Genomic DNA, 21,063 nt, shown 5'->3' with positions numbered 1-21,063 from the left:
TTATCTGTTGTCATCAGGCACCCCTGGGTGTCCCGTGTCACATCCCACCAGGTTTTCCCTGAGCTCAGCCTCGTGGGTCCCTTCTTGTTCCTCTGCTTTAAACCAAACACTTCAGCCTGAGCGGTTCTACACGGGTGGGTGCAGTTACACTCTGCAAGACCCAATTCTGCAGTCTTTTTTCACGCAAAGCTCCTGTGAAATTGCCTGGCATCCCCCAGATAAGGCGCTGGGATGGGATTGCAGCTTAAAACCCCCTTTAATGAAGGGTAGCTCCGTGGCGTTGCGCACAGCAGCGGGTTTTATTTCCTTGTCAGTCCTGGCGCTAAGCGCCTGAGCAGCGGGGATTTCGGCTGTTTGTTTTTCCAGGTGATGGGAGGCTCGGTCCTGCCATCCATCTGCTGCTTGCCAGCGACGTGCGGCTCGGATCAGACCTCTCCACCGGTCCCTGGAGGCAAAGCCGCGCCGCTGGGCTTCGTCCCGTGCGATGGACGCGGTGGAACCGAGCCCTCTGGGCGCGTTTCAGCTTCTTGCAGCTCGGTGCCTGCACCTCACGCAAAACGTGGGGGGCTTCGCTTCTGGGGGGTCCGGCTCCCTGCTTGCCAAAGCCAGTAGTCCCTGCTCCCGCAGCTGGGAGGTGTCACAAAGATGTGAACGAGAGCAGAAGAGGAGCAGGAGGATAATTAGCTTTCCAAGAAGGCTGAGCAGCTCCTGGGTCGGTACTGAGTAGCTGCTCCCCCATGTCCGCATCCTGCTCTCCTGCTGAGGACCGGCTCCATCCCCTTCTGCACCACACCGCCCTTTTTATGCCCCTTTTATTTCACCCTCCCCTGTCCATTCCCGCGTTGGAGGGTGGCTGCGCGCATCCCATCTTGCTGCAAGTCGGGCTGCTGCAATGCTGATTTTCTTATTTCCTGCTGGAGATCCGCGCTGTGGTCTTTCGGGATGCCTTAGCATCACCGTGCTCACGGGGCACGGAGGGATGTTTTGCACGCATGGATTTTCCTGCTGCACTTGAAGGTGGTTACGGGTTCGTCTGGCTGTGGTTTGAGTAATTTGCCACTGACTCACTGTGCTATGCGCTGTGTTTTTGCTGGTTTATTTATTTTAATTTGTTGGCAAGCTGGTCTTCGTTTCCCTCAGCGTCCATCGAGTGCATGGCGAGCTCGTAGGTGGCTCGGCCACGCCGTCTGCGGCTGCTGTCAGCCACGAGCAAACTCCTGGTGCAGCAAAACCATCGGTGGATCCGAGCAGCCCCTGGGGGTGAGAACCCAGCCCGAGAGGCACGCTGCAAAGCGGGGCTGCGGCGCCTGCATCGAGCAGAAGGTCAGGGGCGAGAGCGCTCCGGCAGCCACGTCGGGAGCCTGGGGTGTGTGCTAGACGTGCCCGCTGTGACAGCCGGGGCTTTGGGGGAAAAAACACGGCTTCTGAGGCACTGTGTGTGTGCGTGGGGCTAGGGAAGGCTGCCTCCGAGCAGCTGCAGGGTTTGTGTCTCAAATGCAAAGGGAGATCTGCTGCTCTCAAGCTCGAGCTCAAAAAGGAAGAAAGTCTTCCTAAAACTGCTTTAACCTCCTGCTCGCTACTCTTACGATGGGGAACGCGTGGAGGTGCGAAAATCACTGAAATCTGGTAATCTCTGCACTTTCTATTGCGGTAATGGCAAAAAGATGTTCTCTAGTGGGAACGGGAATTTGATCTTGGGGAGAAAAACTGAGAGTTTGAGTAGTGGAGACAGGGACATGCTTAAACTCTCTTAGAAATACAAACCTCATTATAGCAAGATTAATTTTCCACGAGGAGCTTCCAGTTCTTCAAAGGCCGGGATGAATAATTGACGACGTGTCGGCATCCGTGGCACCTTCCGAAAGGACGCGCGTTCGTCCGCTGACCCAGGAGGATTTGCTTCACCGGCCCCGGCAGGAGGAGAGGTTTGACAGCACTCACAGCCCCCTGCGTGCTCCCTCCCCCGGGGGGGCCGTGCTGCATCCCCGGCAGTTTTCTGCGCTACGTCCCCGGCAGTTTCCTGCAGGTGCGTTTTTCGGAAGGCGCCGTGCCGAGCGCATCCCCTCGGGGAGCGGAAGGCACGGGGAGGAACGAGCAGAAAACAGGTGCTTGCCGTGCTAGTAATAAAACGACGAGTGGAAAAGGCGGTGGTGTTAACACGCAGCCTGTGCTCTGTGTTTCCTTGTGAACAAGAAGGAAATTTCAGTCTTTCAGGGAGCGTTTGTCGCCCCGGGCGGCGCTTCCAGGGGCGTTTTGCTTGGTCCTGCAGAGACCTCGCAGAGGAGCAGCTCCCGTCCCGAGCAGCAGCGGGCTGGGGGCTGGAGCAGTCGCAAAGCTCAGGTTTAGCTTCGTGCAAACCATCTCCTGCCCCGTCCCCTTCTGTCCCTCGGCCGGTGCCCTCCGGGAGACAAAGGTGAACCAGGAATGTCCTTCAGTCTGCTGGAGTTTTTTTGTTTTTTTTAACACTGCAATAGGATATTGTTCCCTATCTCCAGCCTATGCTCATTTTTCTGCTCTTTAAGGCATGTAAGAGTAACAATAACTGGGGTTAATTTGCTATATACTGTAATTTATGAAGGCTCTGTGAGCGCTGCTCGCTATTTAGTAGTTTGGGTTTCTGGGGGATCTGGAGGGCTTTTGCTTTTGGGTTGCTCTTTGTGAGCAGGCCTTCCCCTGGGGATTACGCGTGGCTTCCCGCGGTGCTGCGAAGCTCATTTCACGCTTGGAAACGAAGCTGGAAACGGCAGGAGCTGAGCGAGCTCCCGAGGTGTCCCTGGGTTGGCACTGCGCTCCTGTGGCGCTGCGGGGCTCCTCCGGGGAGCAGCGAGGAGAGGTCCAGGTCCCGCTCGGAGGGAGCCGTGATCCCGCTCCCGCCTCGTAAGCTGCAGTGAATAGGATTTCAAACAGCGGTCGGTTTCATTTCACCCGGTTCTTTCAGCTTGATGAGCTCACCCGGGCTTGTGCGACGGGTGATAAGGGAGAGGTCTGACGGATGCAGTAAGCCATCCCGCTTTCAAGCTAATCCTTTGAACTTTAAAGCTGCCGTGGCTTTTTCCTCCTAGGATGAGGGCTGGGGGCTCTGCACGGCCACACAACCCACGGCAGAGCTGCGGCTTCTTTCCCTGGGGGAAACTGACCCTGGAGAGCGGGAGGAGAGCACAGGAGGGATGCTGCTCGGTGCCGGGGCAGAAGTCAAGCCGGAGAAGCAGCAGGAGGCCCTGTAGTGCTCCTCAGCACAGTTAGTGCTTTGGGCTTTGCTGCTGGAGGTGTTGAAGGGGTTTTTTTTGGGGGGGTGAGGTCGGCTGTGGGAGAATGAGCAGAGGGTAACGAGCGGAGATGAAAACGTGTTTGTGCAATGAGCGCCGCAAACCGAGAGGTTTGTGCTGATCCTTCCGTTAGCACAGGATTAGTCTCTGATCCCTGAGAAACGCCTTATCAGGTTAAAGCGTCTTGAATTGTAAAGCCAAGGGAGTCCAAGAGAGGCAAAATCCCCTCGTTTAGCTGAAATAGGAGCATTTTCCTGACGGGGGCTGGGATGGGTCAGAATTTTGTTTCTGCTTTCTGCAACCCCACGAAGCGATGCTGAGCTCGCGCCGCAGCCTGGGGCCTGTTCACCGCGGTCCTGCAGCCCCTGCGTGTCCCCGTCTGATGGGTGCAAGAGGGGTGACAACAGCTTCGGGCCCTGGAAGCCTCTGCAAATCCCTCTGTGGCACGGAGAGGTCCCCTGTGGGCTCTGCGCGCCTGCCTCCACCCTGGGACACCCCACGCCGTGGGGCTTCTGTCTCGCCCCGCGGGGAGCAGTGGCCCATCACGTCCCTCAGTCGATGAGGATTGTCTGGGATCTTTTTCCTTTGGGAACTCTGCCTCGGCGGTCGGACAGGTAATATTTAAAGCCTGATGATGCCCCGAACCAGGGCTCGGGTCTGAATCCCCGGCAGGTAACGAGAAGGCTCCCCCCCAGCCACATCAGCGCCCCGATGTCCCCCCCGGCCGCTCGCACGACCACCACGTGCTGGTCGACACAGAAGCATTAACTCCCTTTTTGTGCCTTTACCACCCCGAGGAAGCCGCTCGGGCTGTTTGTAAGTTGGGTACGTGCGGAACGCCCGAGAGGGGGGCTGCAGCCGGGGGGCTGAGCTTGCTGCGAGCTCCGAGCGTGGGCAGGCTGGCAGCGAGCCTCCCGGCGGCTTCCCCCGTGCTCTGCAAGGCTTCGGCTTTGACGTCTCGTCTGGGAGAGGCCGGACCCGTGGTTCCGAAGCAGCCGAGTCTGGGTGTGATCCTGGCAGGCTCTGCGCGGTGACGTATCTGAAGCAAACGGCTGCAGCGTGGGTCCCGGGGCACCTGCTGGGTACCAACGGAGGCTTCCCGAGCCTCGGCAGCGCCCACGCCACGTGCGGGCTCCCTGCTGGATCCGTAACCGCGCGGAGCTGCTGAGCTCCCCTTTGTGCTGCCTCTGGCTGGGGTGGTGCAGTTAATTTCTTCACCGTAGCCTGGCTGGTGCTGCGTCTGGGGCTTGTGCCGGCCCGGGGCCACCATCCCCTTGCTGATTCCTGGGTGTATTTGTGCCGCCCCAGCTCTCGCCCCTCTCCTGGGAAGCGGGAGCTGGGCGAGCCCAGGACCCGACGCTGCTCTGTCACCTTTCCCGACCGTGCTGCAGCTCCCACCATCGCTGCTTCTCCCTTTCCGAATAGGCGGCTCCCCACGCACCATCTGTTGATTTTCATTGCCCGTAATTTGTTTCCACATATACGTGATTTGTACTTCCATTAATTGTGCTGCTGAGCTGCTTATTCCGTGAGGTTCGCCGTACAGCAGGGAAAATCGCTGTGGTTTTTCCGCTCCGTCTAAGCTCTTCTCGTTATTTACACAAATCGGCGCTCTCGTCCTTTGAATTTTGCTCTCTGGGCAAGTCTCACTTCAAAAGAAATGTTGTGGAGGAGCGGTGCCAGCCTCCTTTGTGCAGCGCTTCATTGTGTCCTCACCGCAGCCATTAAATGTCTCGAAAAAGCTCTTCCCCTATCCCCTCCCTTAATGCTTGCGCGCTGCGTGAACGCCGAGCGTGCAAAGCCATCACCAGCTGCAGGTGCAAAGCTCCTGGCACTCGCAGCCTGCCCGTGGCTCTGGGGCTGCTCGTGCATCCTCCAGGAGGGTGCTGGCGGGGAACACGAGCGCTTTGCACAAGCACTTTGCATCTGTGCTTTGCACGAGCACTTTGCACGAGCACTTTGCACGAGCACACGATCTTCCCTGGCACCACCGCGTGCCTGGGCTGCTCTGACTGTTTTATTGGCGGAGTTACCATCCGGCTGTGGTGTTTGAGGGACGCTCAGGGGTTAGGGACCCGCACGCGGGGTTGGTTCTTGGGGCCGTGTTCCCTGTCTCCGTCCTAAGCCTTGGCACGAAGCTCGGATCAGGGCTCCGGGGGCTCGTGGCGTGCTCCGACTTCTACGCCTGGAGCAGAGGATGCAAATGCTGATAACGAGAGTTGGCGCTGCCTTTCGTGGGGTGTTTCCAAGGCAACTGGAAATTCAGAAGACCACAAACGTTCCACGGGCCTGTTCCTCTGAGACCTCATCCTCGAGCGCGCAGGCACCCACCGTGGGACTTTTCAGCCTGTCTGAATGTGCCTCTGAGCAGTCCCTGCTGCCCCCTGCGTGGCTGTCGGAGCGGGCAATCGCCTCCTTGAAGGCTGGCAAACCCTCTCCAGCCTCCAGCCACGCAAACAGGTTTGCTTTTGTTCCTGGAATGGTTCCCCCCGTGGCCTGACTTGGAGGGGAGCGATGCCAGGAAAGCTGCAGAAGCAAAGCGTGAACTGCCAACAAAGGCAAAAGTGGCAGCGGTTTGACGCCTCCTTCAAAGGAGGTGGAAGGTACCTGGAAGGTACGAGGGAGCTGTTCCAGCAGCAGGAGGGTCAGAAAAAGTTTCAGAGGGTGAGGAGAAAGGGCAGGGAGGGAGCGGGGAGGACGTGCAGGACTTGCCCTGCCCCGTGACCTGGTTCCACCTCTGGCTCTTTTCTTTGGGACTGGCCTTGATGTCTTGCAGAGATTGGGTTTCTTCCTGCTTTTGGGACTGTCTGTAAAGGCGTCGTGCCCAAATTGCGGCACAGGACACACAAATCTCTTGCTGGGAGCCTGGTCCCGGCGGAGCGTGGCCCCCAGGGCTGTAAGGAGAAGTTTTTTCTCTCCTGCAAGGCTCTTCCACGGCACCGCGTCGTGCGTGGCTCTGCGGAGGGCTTTGCCCAGCCTCAATCTTTACGGGGGTGTTTTGCACCGCTACACCCCTTATCAAAACAGCATTTTAGCTGCTGGGGATTGGGGCCTTTTCCCGTCCCATGTAAGTACAGAGGTCTCTCCTGTGTGGTAGCCCCCCAGGAGACCGCTGCGCTGTGTCGGGTTCGCAGTGGGAGCGCGTGCAGGTCCCGTGGCAGTGGCAGCGCTTTCCCAACAGGCAGCAAATCTGCGTGCCCAGAGCTTCCCATCACGGTGCTGCCCTGCCCACGGTTCTGTGGCACCCCTTGCTGCGGTGTGTGAGCTGCAGTGGGAACAGAAATAGGATCTGCAAAGAACTTGGGTTAAAATGAGAGGGGTGATGAGCTGCCCCAGGGCTCTGCTCCCCTGGCTGCGCTGCTTCGAGCTCCGTTTGAGGGCAGGAGGAGGGACGGCCTCGGGGCTGCTGCGGGATCTGACCTCGGTGTTTTTCTCCTTCCCGTTTCAGAGGGTCTGGCCGTGGGAGTTGGATTCGGGGCTGTTGGAAAATCAGCGTCTGCCACCTTCCAAAGCGCCAGGTAAGGCACAGCGCTGCTCCTGCTCCGTGTGTTGGAGGTTTTGTGCTCGTCTTCGTCCCCGGGAGGTTGTCCCCTGTCCAACACTGCTGCCGATGCATCGACTGAAGTACACGTGGGGGCAGAGGGGGCAGGAAGAGTTCCCATTGCAGCTGAATTTTTGTAGCTGCTGTGCTTGTCTCAGATGGGGAAAAACCCTTCTGTCAGTGATGCCTGGTTTGTGAAATGGTTTTGTTTCTGCATCGCTGGGCAGATAAACGGTGCTGGGGAAAGGGATGGAAAGGAGGCAGCTTGTGTCAGCTCCGTTCTGTCTGGTTCTGGGGGCTGAACCGGCACAAGGGTGCAGTGAAACGTTTGCCGGGCAAGTGCCTTAGGGCCAGCAGTGAGAGTTTAAAGGTGATAGCGAGCAAGAACGAGCGGTGGTGGTGCAGGAAAGGGAGAAATGAGGACGCCTGGTGAGAAGCGGAGCCACAGGAGCTGCTTGGCTCTGGAACTGCTGCTGGCACCCCGTGGCTTGGACGCAGCACCCTCCTGCGGGTGCCTCTCCGTGAGTTTGGGGGTGCTGAGGGGCTGCTGCGTTTGCCTGCCGTGGCTGGGGGCTGCTGTCTGCACCCGCAGCAGGGACCTGGGCTGGTGCCGGGGGCTGCAGGAGCTGGGCTCGTGCCCGGGACCGGTCACAGGGACACAGAAACGCCCGGGACAGGACCGTGGTGTTTCAGAGCGTCGCTTCTCTTGCTGAGCTCGGTTCACTGGGAGGAGTGAGGCAGGGGCAGCGTGCGTCACCCTGTGCCACCCGGGGGCTGCCCGCGGCTGCTGGCCTCGCAATCCAGGGGCAGGGAGGTGCGCACAGCGCTCAGTGCGCTCTCACCAAACGCTTTCGTTTTTCTCTTTGAATTTTATGTCTGAGGCTTGTTCCACGCTTGCCCTTTGTTTCCTAGACCCGCATTATAATGTATTCAGTGGGGGGGGATGTGGTGTGTTCAGCCTGTGCAATACCCCTCCCAGCCCCTCTGGCAGGTGGATGGAAGCACAGTTGGGTGCCAGCGTCAGCCGCCTCGGTGCTGCCAGGTGGGACCCGAGGGGCCCCAGGGCTGCGTGGGGAGCCTCACATCCCCCCCCCCGGGCTGCCACCATCCCCTGCCGCGTTCACATTGACCAAGCAAAGAGGCAGAGCCTGGAAGGGACACGAGCAAAGAGAGCATGTGGGCGATGCCCGTGGCACCTCCGCTGCGGATGGGGGGACCCCACCGAGGGCAGGGGCTGGCGCTCGCCGCGCTGCCCCAGGCGCTTTGATTGCAGCAGGGAGCATCCAGATCGGCGCTGAGCAAGGCACGATACGCCAGCCCCAGCAACCGCGTTTCTTCTAACCTTTTTTGCAATAAAAGGCTGCTCAGAAAGTCTGCAGAGACTCCAGAGATGCTCGAACAAAAGGACGCTTTTTATCAGCTGCTCGGTGAAAGCTCAGAAGGCAGAAGCAGCTGGCTCTTTCTCTGTATTTACAACGGCATTAATCATGTCAGATGAAAGGTGGGGTCTGTACCAGGAAAATACCAGCGCGAATTTTGTCAGCTGCGAAAGGAGACAGAATAACTTGGTTGCCATCAATCTGTCTGTCACTGTCAGCTGTGGGCAGAACAAAAGCCGCTTCGTGTGGCTTCTCCTCCGGGAAGCTACTTGCGAATATCCAGGAATAAAGATTTCTCTTGTCGCAGGCTCTTGGAGGAGGGAGCAGTGTGGGGTCCCGGTGGTGCCTGGGACAAAAGGGGACAAAGCCCCAGGGTCCTTGGAGCCACGAGAGATGTGCCGGGGGCGTAAGCACCCCAGAACTGCAGGAGAGCAGAGCAGCTCTGGGCTGCATCGCCTGCCCCAGCCCAGCTTTGCCCCTGTCTGCCCGGCACTCGAGTCGTTCCAGGACTTCAGTGCGAGCACCAAGCGCGTGGGATCGCGGCTTGGAAACCTGGTGAGATGGCCCAGCTGCGTTACACGGGCTTAAAAACCAGCTCAAACCCGACGCGATTCCACCTCTGATGTGAGAAACAGAGGGAAATCTTCTGACACGTTTGAAGAGGAAATTGCCCCAGGTCAGCCCCAGCGCTTCGGGGACGTGACAGCTACGATCTCCCTCGCGTCCATTACTTTAAAAATAGCGTCGTACCGAGATGGATGCATGACTCAGTTTCCCTCCTCCCTTCTGCCGTCGTTTCTTCCCCCCGGCCGTGACTGAGTAACTGCGTTACTGCCGCGCTGAGCTGCAGCTGATGTGAGCTGCCTTTCAGGAAGGTTCATTAGTTCCAACCTTGGATCGTGCGAGAGTGTTTTTGAAGGCTCTGACGCGTTCGGAGCCCGCCAGGATGCAAGCGCCTGGGGACGCAGTGGCGGGTGGATGTTCCCAGGGCCCGCCGTGGCTTCCCGTGCTACCAGAGGACTTTCCTCGCTGGATGGAGAGATGCTGGCTGGCTTCGGGAAGCTCTGCCGGCACCGCGTGGATGCTGACTGGTAGCGTTTCTCCCAGCGGGGCGAGACCTCGTGGGGAGCCTGGGCTCACTCCAGCTCGCCATAGGGCTCGGGGGACGTACGTCCCTGCGGCGTCCCGAAGGGCTGTTTCCAGAGCTGTAAGCTTTGTGTTTAAGAAGCGTGTTTGCAGAGAGGGAATTATGAAAAAGGGGAGAGTGCCAGCCGTTCTGCAAAGCACAGCGGGAAGAACACCAGGCGTTAGGTGCTGGGCTGCTCCGCTGGGCTCTTGGGCATCTCGAGCAAGATCTGCGTGGGAGCAGCGGCGTGCACGGAGCTGCTGCGGCTGGTAAAGCAGGGTCCCTGCCTCGGCCACCCACCTCATCCCACACCGGGCTCCTGCGGGATCCTGCCCCGTCCCTGCAGGATCTGGCCCCCGGGGCTCCTGCACGCCCCGCAGCTCCTCGGGGGGCTTGGGAGCATCCCGGTGCCGCGGCTCCGCGCTGCTCTGCTGCCCCCGGGCGTGCGCAGCCCGTTCCTGCTCCGCTCGTTGGGCTCGGCTGCTTGCAAGGGGGCTGCAGAACAAGGGGCGTGCAGGAATCCCGGGCATCTCCGCAGCAGAGCCCCTTTTTTTTGTATCAGTGTGCGAGAATCTGCGCTCCTTTGGTCGGGCAGAGGTTGCCTGTCCCCGCTGCGTCCCCACCGGCGGCACGCCGAGGGCTTTTATCAGAGCATGTTAAGCTGCTGTTAGGGTGTAAGGTGCCTGAAGAAACATCTGAGCGCTGCTGGCCTGCCAGGACCGGGCAGATTTTCAGTGGTACTGGCGTGGGGATGTCGGAAGTGCAGGGTGAAGGAGCCTCCAGGTGCTGCAGGGCCAGGACCCGTTTTGGTCCTCAGCACGCGTCGGGTCGCTCCGTGTCCCGTCCCTCTGAGCCTTGCGGAGCAGCCCCAGGCTGTGCTGGCAGGGCTGGTCTGCCCCGTTCCCTGCGGTTATAAGCACGCTGTGGACGGTCCCAGGGCTGGACACGGCCTCTCGGGACAAAGCAGGGTCCGTGCAGGAGGAGCCGTGCCCGGTGTGGGCAGCCGGGGAGCGCGGCGAGCCCTGGGCATGGGGACCCGACCCGTCCCCTCCAGATGTGCGCAGGGAGGAGCGAGCTGCTCCTGGCTGCCCTCCAGGCAGGAAGGTAAAGAGGAGGGCAGCCGGGGCTTAAAAAAGCTCCGTTACCCCCCCCGCCACACCCCCTTCTCTTTGCATGAAGCAGGGAGGGGAAAAAAAAATAACAACAGACCAAACCTCCCCACCTCGTGCGGCTGATTTAAAAGGAACCAGATGGGGCTGGAGCCACCGAGGGCAAAATGGGCCAAATCCACGCGTCCCTGCGGGCACACTGCGGGACGCGGGGCTGTGCCGGCCGGCAGCGCCGTGCCAGGTGTCAGGGTCACGGTCAGGGGGCCGGGGCTGCTCCCCGGTGCTGGCCGCGCTCCTGGCGTCTCCATCCACTGGCACCGTGGTGCAGGGTGCAGCCAGGGTGGTCCCCCCCACTCCAAGCCCGTGGCGTTTAGAGGACAAAACCACCTGCTTTAGTGGCCATCGTTTATTTCTTTAAGCCGACGGATGCTGGGGGGATCCTCAGCCCAGTCCCGTGGGGGTTCGCAGGCAGAAATGGCTGGAGCTGGCAGGGAGGGGAGCTCAGGAAGAAGTGTGCCCACTCTGCTGTCATAGCCTGCACCGTGTCCCTTCACCATCCCGCTCCCAGTCCCCCAGCAGCAGAGGAAGGACATAGCCCCGCTTTTTTTGGTTTTTCTCCCCAAATCCCACTGATGTGCACAGAATCCGTGCCCTGGATAGAAATGCGAGCAAGGACAGGGAGGTGGCGTCCTTGGGGACCTCTCCTCTCCTTTCCTCGGAGGCTCTTCCTTGGGGAATCGGCACCAGGAGCTGGTTTTCCTCCGTCCCATCCCCGGTGGAGATAATCCCTCGGGATGCCGCGCGCTCCGACGGGCGGTGTCGCTGCTCCCACCTCGAACGCAGGTGCCGGGGGCTCCCCCTCCCCGGCTGCGCTCAGCGTCTCCTGTTCTGCGTGGGTGTAGCTTCTGGGCGTTTCATCTTGCAGCCCCAGTGCTGTTTGATTGTCGTCGGTGTGTAGAATTTTAAAAATACGCTGAAAGGTTGTTATTAAGGCTGGAAAACCTCGGAAATGCTGGAAGCAGGGATGGCGGCGAGCTTTTTGCTGGGATCTTTGTAGGCACACACTGTGCACTGTGCTCCTTGCCTGGGTGCCTTCTCTCCCAGCCCTTGACGTCCGCCTCTTGGCCCTCTGCAGTTTGCCCCGTGTAGGACAGAGGATGTGTGAGCACCTTGGAGCCCTGGACCGAGCACCCCTGCGTGCAGCAGGATGGTGCTGAGTGCCCAGCACCGCGGCTGCTTCCCATTTCCACGGGCTGCATGCAGTGCAGGAGCCCCAGGGCCCCGGTGCCCTGCAGCCCTTAAACTCGGTAAGAAAGCAGCCTTTGTCGTGGCCAGGGGCTAAGTCCGGTCACAAGGGACAGTTTGTGCCAGAAAATATTCTTTTTTTTTAAAAAAAAAAAAAAAAAAACGGGAAGAGAAGTTGAACCACAGCAGCGTTTTTCAGAAGCCCCCGTTCCTGCTGGGTGCCACGTGGGCAGAGCGAGGAGGTCTCGGGTTTGCCCCGCGGGCTGGGGGCTCGCCCCGTGGGACCCCAGGGAAGAGCCGTGCCCGAGCTGTCCCCGTCCGTGCGGGGTTGCTGCTCCTCTCCTGCCTGACACTAGGTGGTAACAGCCGAGCTCCTGCCGGCCTGTGCGTACATAAAGGACTAAAAACCTGAAAAATAGTTTGAAATATTTTGTTACGTCGTGTGTGGTGCGGACACCGGGTCCCAACAGGGCACTGGGGATGCAAATAAGTTAAAGGTTAAAAATTGGGTAGGCAGCTTTGGGGCAAAACTGCCCCAGGATGAGACCGGGTACCTCCAGGAACCAGGGAGATGCTTTCTCCCGCGGGTTTGCATCGCTCGGCTGAAACTCAGCCCCCATTTCTTGGACTTGGGCACTGGAGCAGGGATCAGGGTGTCCCTCCTCGTGTCCCCTGGGCGTTGCCGGGGCTGGGACCTGCCTGGGGACAGAGGCACCCATGGCTGCATCACCCAGGGAGCGCATCTCGGTTAGAGCCCAAGCGCCTCGGGAAGGTCCCGATCCCTCCTTCGGCAGCACCGGGGCAGGCAAAATCCCACGGGGTTTGTTCTGTTGCTCGCTCCTCTGCAAGCTGCAGGTGTTGTTTTGCCAAGGAGCCGAGCCTCACTAACCTCAGATGCTGTCCCCACTGTAAGGAAAGGGAGAGGTGCCTGGTTTTGCCGGTGGAGCACGCCGTGCCACCGAGCTGCCCCGTGTCTGCTCCTGTGCAGCTGCAGGACACCCCTGTGCGTGTGCAGGCGATGCAGACAGCTGTAGTTTTTCCCCGATGACGATGGGGATGTTTCCTCCCCTGCAGCACAATGGCTCCCATTCATCAGCGTCGTGCTGGGAACGCTGGCCGGGTTTCGATCTCTTGTGCCCGCAGATTGTTTCCTGTCCAGCTCTGGTAAAACAGACAGAAAGGAGGCTTCGGGTTGACGGGCAGACTTTGACTGCGGCTTGGAAAATATTATTTCATGGGACAGCCTGTGCCTCCCACGCTGTGTCTCTCAGGCTGGGGAAAAAAAAAAAAAAAGGAAAAGAGAAAAAGCTGAGGCTTGATTAATGTACGGAGATTGAAACCAGGCAAAAATTTAATACTGTGTTTTCTTTGAATGAATGGAAATCATTGTGGGCTGAGGCAGCAGAAGACACGCTGGGTGTTTCTCTGCCGTTCGCACACGCACACACACGATCTCCGTCTCCTGCTCATGAATAGATCTGCGGTGGAGCTCATAAAGCTCGGGTGGGATCGAAATGTGGGGTCGACTCCTCGCTGCTGGCCTCTTTATCAGATGGAGGATGTGCACGGGAACGCCTAATGGAAAAAAAACCACCTCTGGTAGCGCGAGGTGGGGCTGCATGGGGAATTCCACGGCCCCCGAGCTCCAAGACAAACGCTCGTTCTCCAGCCAGGCTGCTCCTTCCCCAAGCACCGCGTTGGGGCCTCTGGTTACAAAACAAAACTGTTGCGAGATGCTTATTAAGCACCTTTTAATTAACCTGTCCCGAAGGTATGTGTGTATTATCGAGCGGTGGTTACCTACCCGGGTCGGTGTCCCGAGGGAGCTGGTCTTTTCCGACTCGTGAATGTTTTCCCCTTTGCCAAAAGGGAAGACGGAGACGTAACGGGGTGAGCTTTCACCGCTGCTGGCGCTCCGGGGAAGAGGAAAGTCTGGAAGGTGCTGGTGACCCACAAAGCGTTTGCTGCAGCCCGTCGGTCTAAACAGGACGCCCGTTCCTGCGTCCCTCGAGCGAGCACGGGTGCCTTGTGGCTCCTCGGGTGCAATTCTCATCACCGCTAATTAACCGCGAGGGCTGAGGAGCTGCGGCCCCGTGCCGTGAGTGGCAGCGGGAAGGTGCTCGATGTGCTGATGGTGAGGATGTCCCGACCTCTGCGAAGGTGCAGAGAGGCTTTGGGAGCACAAATGCATGGTTTTTTGCAGCAAAGCAGATCTCAGCTTAATTAAATGAGGTTGCATGGGTGTCCGGAAAGGGCGCTCCCCTTGCTCGCGGGGTTGTGCCGGGACAGACGCCCCACGCTCACCTGCCCAAGCAGCAGAGCAGATAAAGAAATGCCCTCCTGCAAAATCCTCGCACCTCTCTGCCCTTCAGAAAACAGCGTTTTATTGTAAACAGATATTAAACCGCTTCTTGGTCATGAGAAAAAGGAAGCAGGTGGCTGGAAAGCGAGCTCTGGCTGGAAAGCAAGACAAGGCAGGCTTGAATCGCTTTCCCCACGGGTGATCTGTTTACAAATGTGTGCGAAACGTGTCAGGCAGTGTCTCGCCCTTTGCTTGCTCCTCTCGATGCCTTTCACAGGAGCTTTTGCCATTTCGGATTGAGTTTCCAAAGTTGTTTGGAGCCTGAGCAGGCACTGCAGGACTGCTTCGAGGCGCTCGGTTTGCAGCACAGCGAGGGCTCGCGGTGATAAGCAGAAGCCAGACTGACCGTGGTGTTTTGGCTTAACCCCATATCCAAAAAAAAATTGTTCCTGGGAAGTGAAATCTGCATGAATAATTAAATCAGCGTGCTCACAGGCACCCCGACACGCTCAGCCTCTCTCAGAACAGCTCCTTGTTATGGTGCATGGTTGGTCCTGCAGGGAGGAAACCTCCACGGGCGCTCAGGGCATGAACCTGCAGAGGGAAACCTCTGTGGCCTGCGGTGTTCTCACTGAGCTGCCTTCAGAGCCACCAGATGTTTTCTGCGCCGGAAAACGTTTGTTCTCTGCAGTGCCTGGATGGTCAGGAGTCCTGCGGATGGACCTGGGCAGTGCTGGTCCCAGCAGCCCAGGGCTGGTGCCTGCCTGGGGTAACTGGAGTGCCGCAGCTCGGGCTGCTGGAGCTGCTCCCCGCACCGCTCCTTCTGCTTTCCAGTCTGTTGCAGTGCCAGGAAGTTAAAGCTGGGGTCTTACTGCGCTTTGCTGCTCAGTCTCTGGTGCGGAGAGGTGCAGGGATGGAGCGGAGACCTTGTTTTCCGGTCCTTGGATCGGGAGCAAAGCGCAAACATTTTCCTGGTCCTTAAAAACCAGGTAGCTGGGTTTGCTCACGGCAGCTGCGTTGCTGGAGCCTGGGTTGAGTGAACGTGGATTTGTGGAGGAGACTTCCCCAGCACAAACGAGGTCTCTGGACCCAGCGAGGCCCGGGATCCTCTTCACTTCACGGTGCTGAATCCTGTCTCAGCCCGGGTGCTCCTGCTCCTGGGGTGGGTTTTCAGTGCATGGCCGTAGGTAGCAGCAGCTGCAGCTCCCCAGGCAGCCGGCTGCGAGTGCTGTGCGAAGTCACATCGGAGAAAGGGGCCAAATCTTCCCATTTATTGAAGGATGCTCGTAGGGCCGGGTGCCTTCTGCAGCCTGTATTTGTGGCCCTGTGCAGAGAGCTCCGGGCTTAGCGGGGAAGTCTCCAAACCGCGGCTGGGAACTGGGCTGCTGGCTGCGAGCCCCTCGCCTGCTGTTAGCGTTTACACCGCCGCCTGGATAAACAGCCTCCCCTCCTCTTCTCTCTCACTTCTTCCTCCTTCTCCTTTACTTAAGTGTCTAGACCGAGGAGGGTTTTTGCCTGATTTGTAATACTCAGCAGAGACAGCTGGCTCTGTGGAAAGTCTGTGCAATGGCTGCCTGCCTCCCTTCCCGTGGTGGGCACTGCGTGAGCAGATCCTGAGGGACGACACGGACCTTTGTGTCCTTTGCTATCAACCGTGCTATCGCTGGAGACCCGGGGGCCCCTTTGTATCTGCCCGCTTGCCTGGCAGCTTCCTCCCTTCCTCCTCTTCCCCTCAGCCTCCTCATGCTTTTTGTCCCTGCCCTCCAGGTGTACATACGCCGCCACTTTGAGTCATCTTCTCTTGCATAAGCTCTGCCTGGAGGGCTTGTTTGATGCCCGGACTCACTCCCCAAAAATTCGCCCCGGAGAGGAGTCAGGGACTCCCGACAGAGCAAATCCCCAGCGCCACCCGGGAGCCTCGCAGCCCGCTCCTCGCCCTGCTCCGCTGCGCTTCCTGGCCCCGCTTTGGGACCGAGGGGGTGCCCCTTGGAGGATGCTCAGCTTTGGGGCCGTGCCAGGAGCTGCTGCCCGCTCCCAGGGGGGCCTTGGGTGGGTGTCGGGGCCCTGCTCCTGCCCCCACCCCGGGTTGAGGCCTGGAAACCTGGTGCTCGCCTGCCCCTTCCCGCGAAGGTCTCTGCCCGGCTTTGATCTGCAAAGCTCGCTGGTTCAGTTCCTGTTCGCGTTAAAATAAACGAAAGAGGGCAAAGAAGAGAGCAGAGGAAGAAAAAGCCATTATCCCTGTTTATCTTATCAAGATAATGCCAAACAAGGCTCACTTTGAGCGAGAGGCTCGCTCTTTGCCGCCGCAGTGGCCCGTTCCTCTCTTTAGCAGCACGGTTTAAAAATAAACCCTCAGAGGAGGGGAAGCGACTTGAATGAAGACATTGTTACTGTACAAGATGCGATAATAGGGCCTTTTATGGCTACATCTGTTAGTAAATTGTTTAGTTCCAGGTTTTGGGGCTGCATAAAGGAGCCGCGCTGGGGCTTTTCCACACTCTCCCCGGCGCCTTTTAGTGGTGACGTTGCAGGAGAGGGGAGAGGAGAAAACGTTTTCCTACTCCTAATTTTGCTCTTAGCTTCTGGTGCTGATCCTCATCAGCATGCAAGTGCAGACACACGGTGCTCATCCATCCCCTGGTGCTCATCCACCCCCCGGCCATCACCCGTTCCCCCCACGGCCCCGCCGGGGCAGCCAGTGGCTGAGGAGCCTCCTGCAGTGGGTGGCAGCACCCTTGGGGTCCCATTGCCTCCAGCCCAGCTCATCCGTCCATCTGTCCGTCCGTCTGTCCATCCGTCAGCTCTCTGCCTGTTCCCAGCCACAGCCAGGGACCGAGCTCTGTCCCGGCGTCGCTTCAGATGTCCAGGAGACGACGAGTGAGATACAAACACGCCTACGTGTCTGCCTCTGCATAGCTGGGCTTTGGCATCTCTCAGGTTCTCCTCGCCCCCAGAAGGGAAGAATTAGGTCTTTATTCACCCGATTTGTCCGCCTTTCCTCGCCGTGCTCGAGGCTTTTGTTCCCTGTAAGCGATCGGGGCCGTGCGTGTCGCTGGCTGCCGAGCTTGTTGTGCACGGGAACTGGAGGACAGAGCAAAGAAAAAAATTAAATAATTCCCCCAACTCTTCTGCCACCCCAGCTTGGTCCTCTGCGCTGAGATTTCCTTGCCGTGTAACATTTTCTATGTGAAATGTGCTGATGGTTTAAGGAATCGTACAAAAGGGAGAGGGTTGGCGGGTTTGTATGAAGCTGTAAACGTTAACTGGCAGGTATTATTGGGAATTTTTATAGGTGGGCCGTAATCCCAGCCCTGCTTTTGGACCACCCAGCTTCTGCGTGTTCAATTTTTAAAAATATTTTAATAGCCTTTAAAAGGTTCTGTATCTCCCTCCAGCTCTAGCCCTACCCGCGATCAGTGCAGCCACATCATTAAATTCACTTGATTTAAGCGTGTGCCAATACGAATATGTAAAAAATTTAAATTTGGGTGGGCATTTCTGCAGCTCTAAGCTGAGTGAAACAGAGTTAACAAGGTCTGGTGTTAGGGTCTTCTTAGGGTATTTAAAAATAGCCCCAAACTAAACATTTCAAAGTGGAGGAAGGGGGCCCTGGCTCACGTTGCAGTGCAACTGAGGGTCATCTGCAGGCAGAATTCCCGTCCTTAGGGTGCTGTTTAGCTGGATCGGTGCATGTGGGTGCTGGGTGCTGGCTGGTGGGGTGGCAGCAGGGACACGGGGACGGGGAAGAGCAACGTGGATTTCTGCCCCAAGGTGATGGTATTTCAACATTTGGGCCAAACGGCTCCGTGAGGCTGCTAACGGGGCACAGCTGGGGCCAGCGGCGGGGCCCTAACCCAGGTGGGGACGAGCTTGAACTGAGCCAGGATGCCCAGAGCCCCGTCCCTGCTCTGCTCTGCCCCAGGCTGTCCTCACCACCGGCCCCCCAGGGCACCCCCTGCTTGCAGGCACCGTCCCTGCCCCCGAGCAAGGCTGCAGGATGGTGATCCCGTGGGTGCTGCTTCCTCTGGTGCTTTGCAGCCCTTCCCGAACTGACGCACGGACGCATCTGGATGTTGGCAGGGATGATGAGCTGGGTGCCACACGGTGCCGATGTAAAGGTGCGCGGCTTTAGGGGGTCGGGGCAGCTGCCCTTGGCAGCTGAGCCTGCCCCGAGCCTCCATCCACTCTTCCTGGGGCTGAATTTCCTTTTTTTTTTTACGCTTTTCCTTGCATCTTGAAGGGAGATTTTGGAAAAGAACATATTTGAGAGCAGATTGTTCACTTTGAAGTCAGCATTTGGTGATCTTACGCATTTATTTCTTTGCTCTGAGCACCCTGCATGTGAAAGGGCAACCGTAAAAGGTTCCAAATTTTGCTTTTCCCAAAGCACATTGGAGCAGGGAGCTGAGTTCGGGTTATTTCAGGTATTTCCCTGTACGAACGTGTAACATCGTTACGTGCACATGAGAGCACCTCTGGGTGAAAGGATGTAACGCTGTGCGCAGCAGCGCAGCGGTGGCGTGGGCACGGGAAGTTACGCTTTGAGCTGCTTACGAATATCTTTTAGCTTTTTACCTAGGTAGACCTTGACTGTGCAAATGGAGATTTGTCGGTGGTGCAGGCTGCGCTGGGTCCCTGCATTTCATTACACACCACCAGGCTGAGCAGAATTAGTGCAGTCGCTGCCGGGAGCGAGCCCGGGTCCGTCTCCTGCTCGCTTTGCCAGCACCGGCCCTGCACGGCCGCAGCCAGGCGAGGTTGGTGCTGTGGGCCAGATCCTGAGCGAGCAGGTGGGGTTTACAGGGGCTCTGAGGGGAGCTGGGTGCAGGTCGAGCCTCCCTGAGCCTTCCCGGGCCGGGGTCAAAACACAGCGAAAGAGAGAGGAGAGCAGGAAGGTGCGGAGCCGTGAGATGTGGCTTTGTGCTCCGCGGATAGGGGGAGACGTGAACTTTTACCCCGTGCGTGAGGCTGACTCATAAATCAAACAGGGACATAAATAACCGGGCAGATAAGGGCACAGATTCTCAACCCCCGGGGGAATAAATGGCCCCGACACATCGGGACCCCCCCGGTGCGATCGGGCTGTCGATGCGAGCCGACCGTCACAAAGCAGTTGCCGTTGGCCAGCCTTGCACGACGGCCGCTTCTTTGCTTGTCTCCTGCTCCGATGTCGAGGGTTGGAAGCTGCTCTCAGCAGCAGCCGCTTGCCGTGGGACGTGTCCGGTGCTGGGACAGGAGGGTGCCCACTGCCACCACCTTTTGGCTGAGCGACGGCCCCCGTTTGCTCAGCACCTCCCGGGGGATGCTCCTGCGTTCTCAGCCGGCTGCCTCCGAGGGCTTCCCCATCTTCCTCGGCCAGTTTATCCGGAGAGGTGACGGCTCGGAGGTTGGCAGGGGGCAGGAGGATGCAGCGAGGTTCTGGGGGTGCTGAGCTTCGTGTCTGCGGTCGGCTGAAGTGGGTTGAAGGAGGAGGGGAGGCAGCGCCGGTGCGGGGACCGGGACGCAGAGCAAACCCGAACAATAGCGGGCTGGGGAAAAAAAAAACAAACAAAAAAACCTATGTGTTTTAGCTAAGTCTGTAACCTAAAGGTAATACCTGCATTGAAAGCGTGGCGCTGGGTAAACACCGGAGGAGAACAACGCATGGCTGCGCCGCTCCAAGCACTGCCTTGGGCGAGCAGCGAGGTTGTTTGGGGAGTGTTTGGCGGCCCTGGCTCGGCGAGCCCGTGGTGTGGTGTTATTTTGACAAAAAAGCTTTGGGCTGGCTCTGAACTCTTTGCCATGGCCTCGAACAGCCCGTGTCTGCAGGATACGGCCGTGCAAGCGTTATGGGGGTCCCCGAGCCTGCTGTGAGCCGGCGTTTTGCACGAGGGGATGTTGGTGGCATCCATGTCCCCTCCCTGCAGCCCTGCTCCTTCGCCTGCCTCCCCCTTTTTGCCTGACACCGGTGGGGATTTGCCTCGTGGAAGCTGAGGAATTTCTTGCTCTTCAGCTAAAGTTCACGTCCTGGTTGCCGCGCTCGGCGGCGAGAGAGCGGGTTTACGGCTTTGAACTTTGCTTGCGTGCCTTTGGGATAAATTAAGGGTAAAATTTCCTAAAATTGTAAATGTTTACTGCGTGCGGATCCAGAGCCGGGTGTATTGAAGGCTGGCCGGGGGCCAGGCGAGCAGATGGGACGCAGACCGTGCGGCGCGCAGCCCCGGCCGGTGGGTTTGGAAGAGGCAGCGGAGGGGGCGAGAAGTGGCACGGGGCCGGGGGGGGGGGGCCGCACGGCCCAGCAGGGCCGGGGCTGTGCCCGTCGCTGCCCTGGGTGCACGCACGGCTGGTGAAGCCCCTTCCTTGGGCCTCCGAGGGGGGAAATCATCTCATGCCCGTGTTTGTGCAGAGGCGGCTGCGAGCAGCCCTGCTCCGGGCTGGTGGTGCCCCGGGAGCCCCGTGGGTATCGGAGCAGAGCACGGCACCAGCAGAGACCCAAAATGAGCTTTTCTTGCTCCACCAGCAAGCTGGCAGAGTGGCTTGCACAAAACCTCTGTAACCTGTCAAAATCTGTCCAAAATCGGGCCCGTTTTCTTGCGCTTTTGTGGTCTCGGTTTGAGATGTTCATCCGTGCGCCCGTCCTGCCCTTCCCTGCCTCCTGAGCTCTGCGCCTCTTGCACTGGTTGTGCCCCAAATTATTCCCTGCCACCTCTCCCTTTCCTTTGCTTCCTTTCAGCTTTGCTGCCCGTCCTTGGTGCCCTTGGGAGGCTCCTTGCGCGGGTTGGCTGCGAGCTCTGCTGATGACTTCCAACATAACAACAGGGCACCTGTTTTTTGGGGGCTTTCACTCCCGTATAATTTCCCACCTGCCCGTATCTCTGCACAACCGGCGAATCACTCGGTGGCTGCCGGCCCCCCCGGTCCTCCTTGCTGGCCAGGAGGACAGCTCAGGGCTCCTGGGCTCCCGATGTCGCAGGATGGGTTCACCCGCCGCATCCCAACCGGGGACGGACGGGTTCAGCGCCGCATCCCTGCCTTGCGTGAGAGGCGCCAGTAAAGCCGAGGCAGAGCTTGCGTGCCGAGGCAGCTGTGTTTAACAGGTAGGGCAGGTATGGGGAA

General features: G+C 58.7%; 1 protein-coding gene and 1 long non-coding RNA gene across 3 annotated transcripts in view; one reads left to right on the top strand and one right to left on the bottom strand.

Annotated features, from left to right (window-relative positions):
* Positions 1–21,063, top strand: part of SLC39A11 (solute carrier family 39 member 11) — an 87,865-nt gene that overhangs the window by 59,821 nt on the left and 6,981 nt on the right. For both annotated transcript variants that reach the window (XM_040530930.1, XM_040530929.1), the window contains one exon: positions 6,715–6,784. In XM_040530930.1, coding sequence (XP_040386864.1) covers positions 6,715–6,784 — 70 coding nt within the window. The remainder of the gene's footprint in view (positions 1–6,714; positions 6,785–21,063) is intronic.
* On the bottom strand, positions 11,819–20,400 carry LOC121057157. The gene is made up of 2 exons (XR_005813679.1): positions 13,471–20,400; positions 11,819–13,241 (listed from the first exon to the last, which is right to left on the bottom strand). It is a non-coding gene; the product is annotated as an uncharacterized LOC121057157 (long non-coding RNA).

The sequence above is a fragment of the Cygnus olor genome, chromosome 18, assembly GCF_009769625.2.
Source record: "Cygnus olor isolate bCygOlo1 chromosome 18, bCygOlo1.pri.v2, whole genome shotgun sequence".
In the NCBI taxonomy this organism is placed as follows: Eukaryota; Metazoa; Chordata; class Aves; order Anseriformes; family Anatidae; genus Cygnus; species Cygnus olor.
Note: the sequence above shows the minus strand (reverse complement) of the source record. Positions and strands in the feature narration are given on the sequence as shown.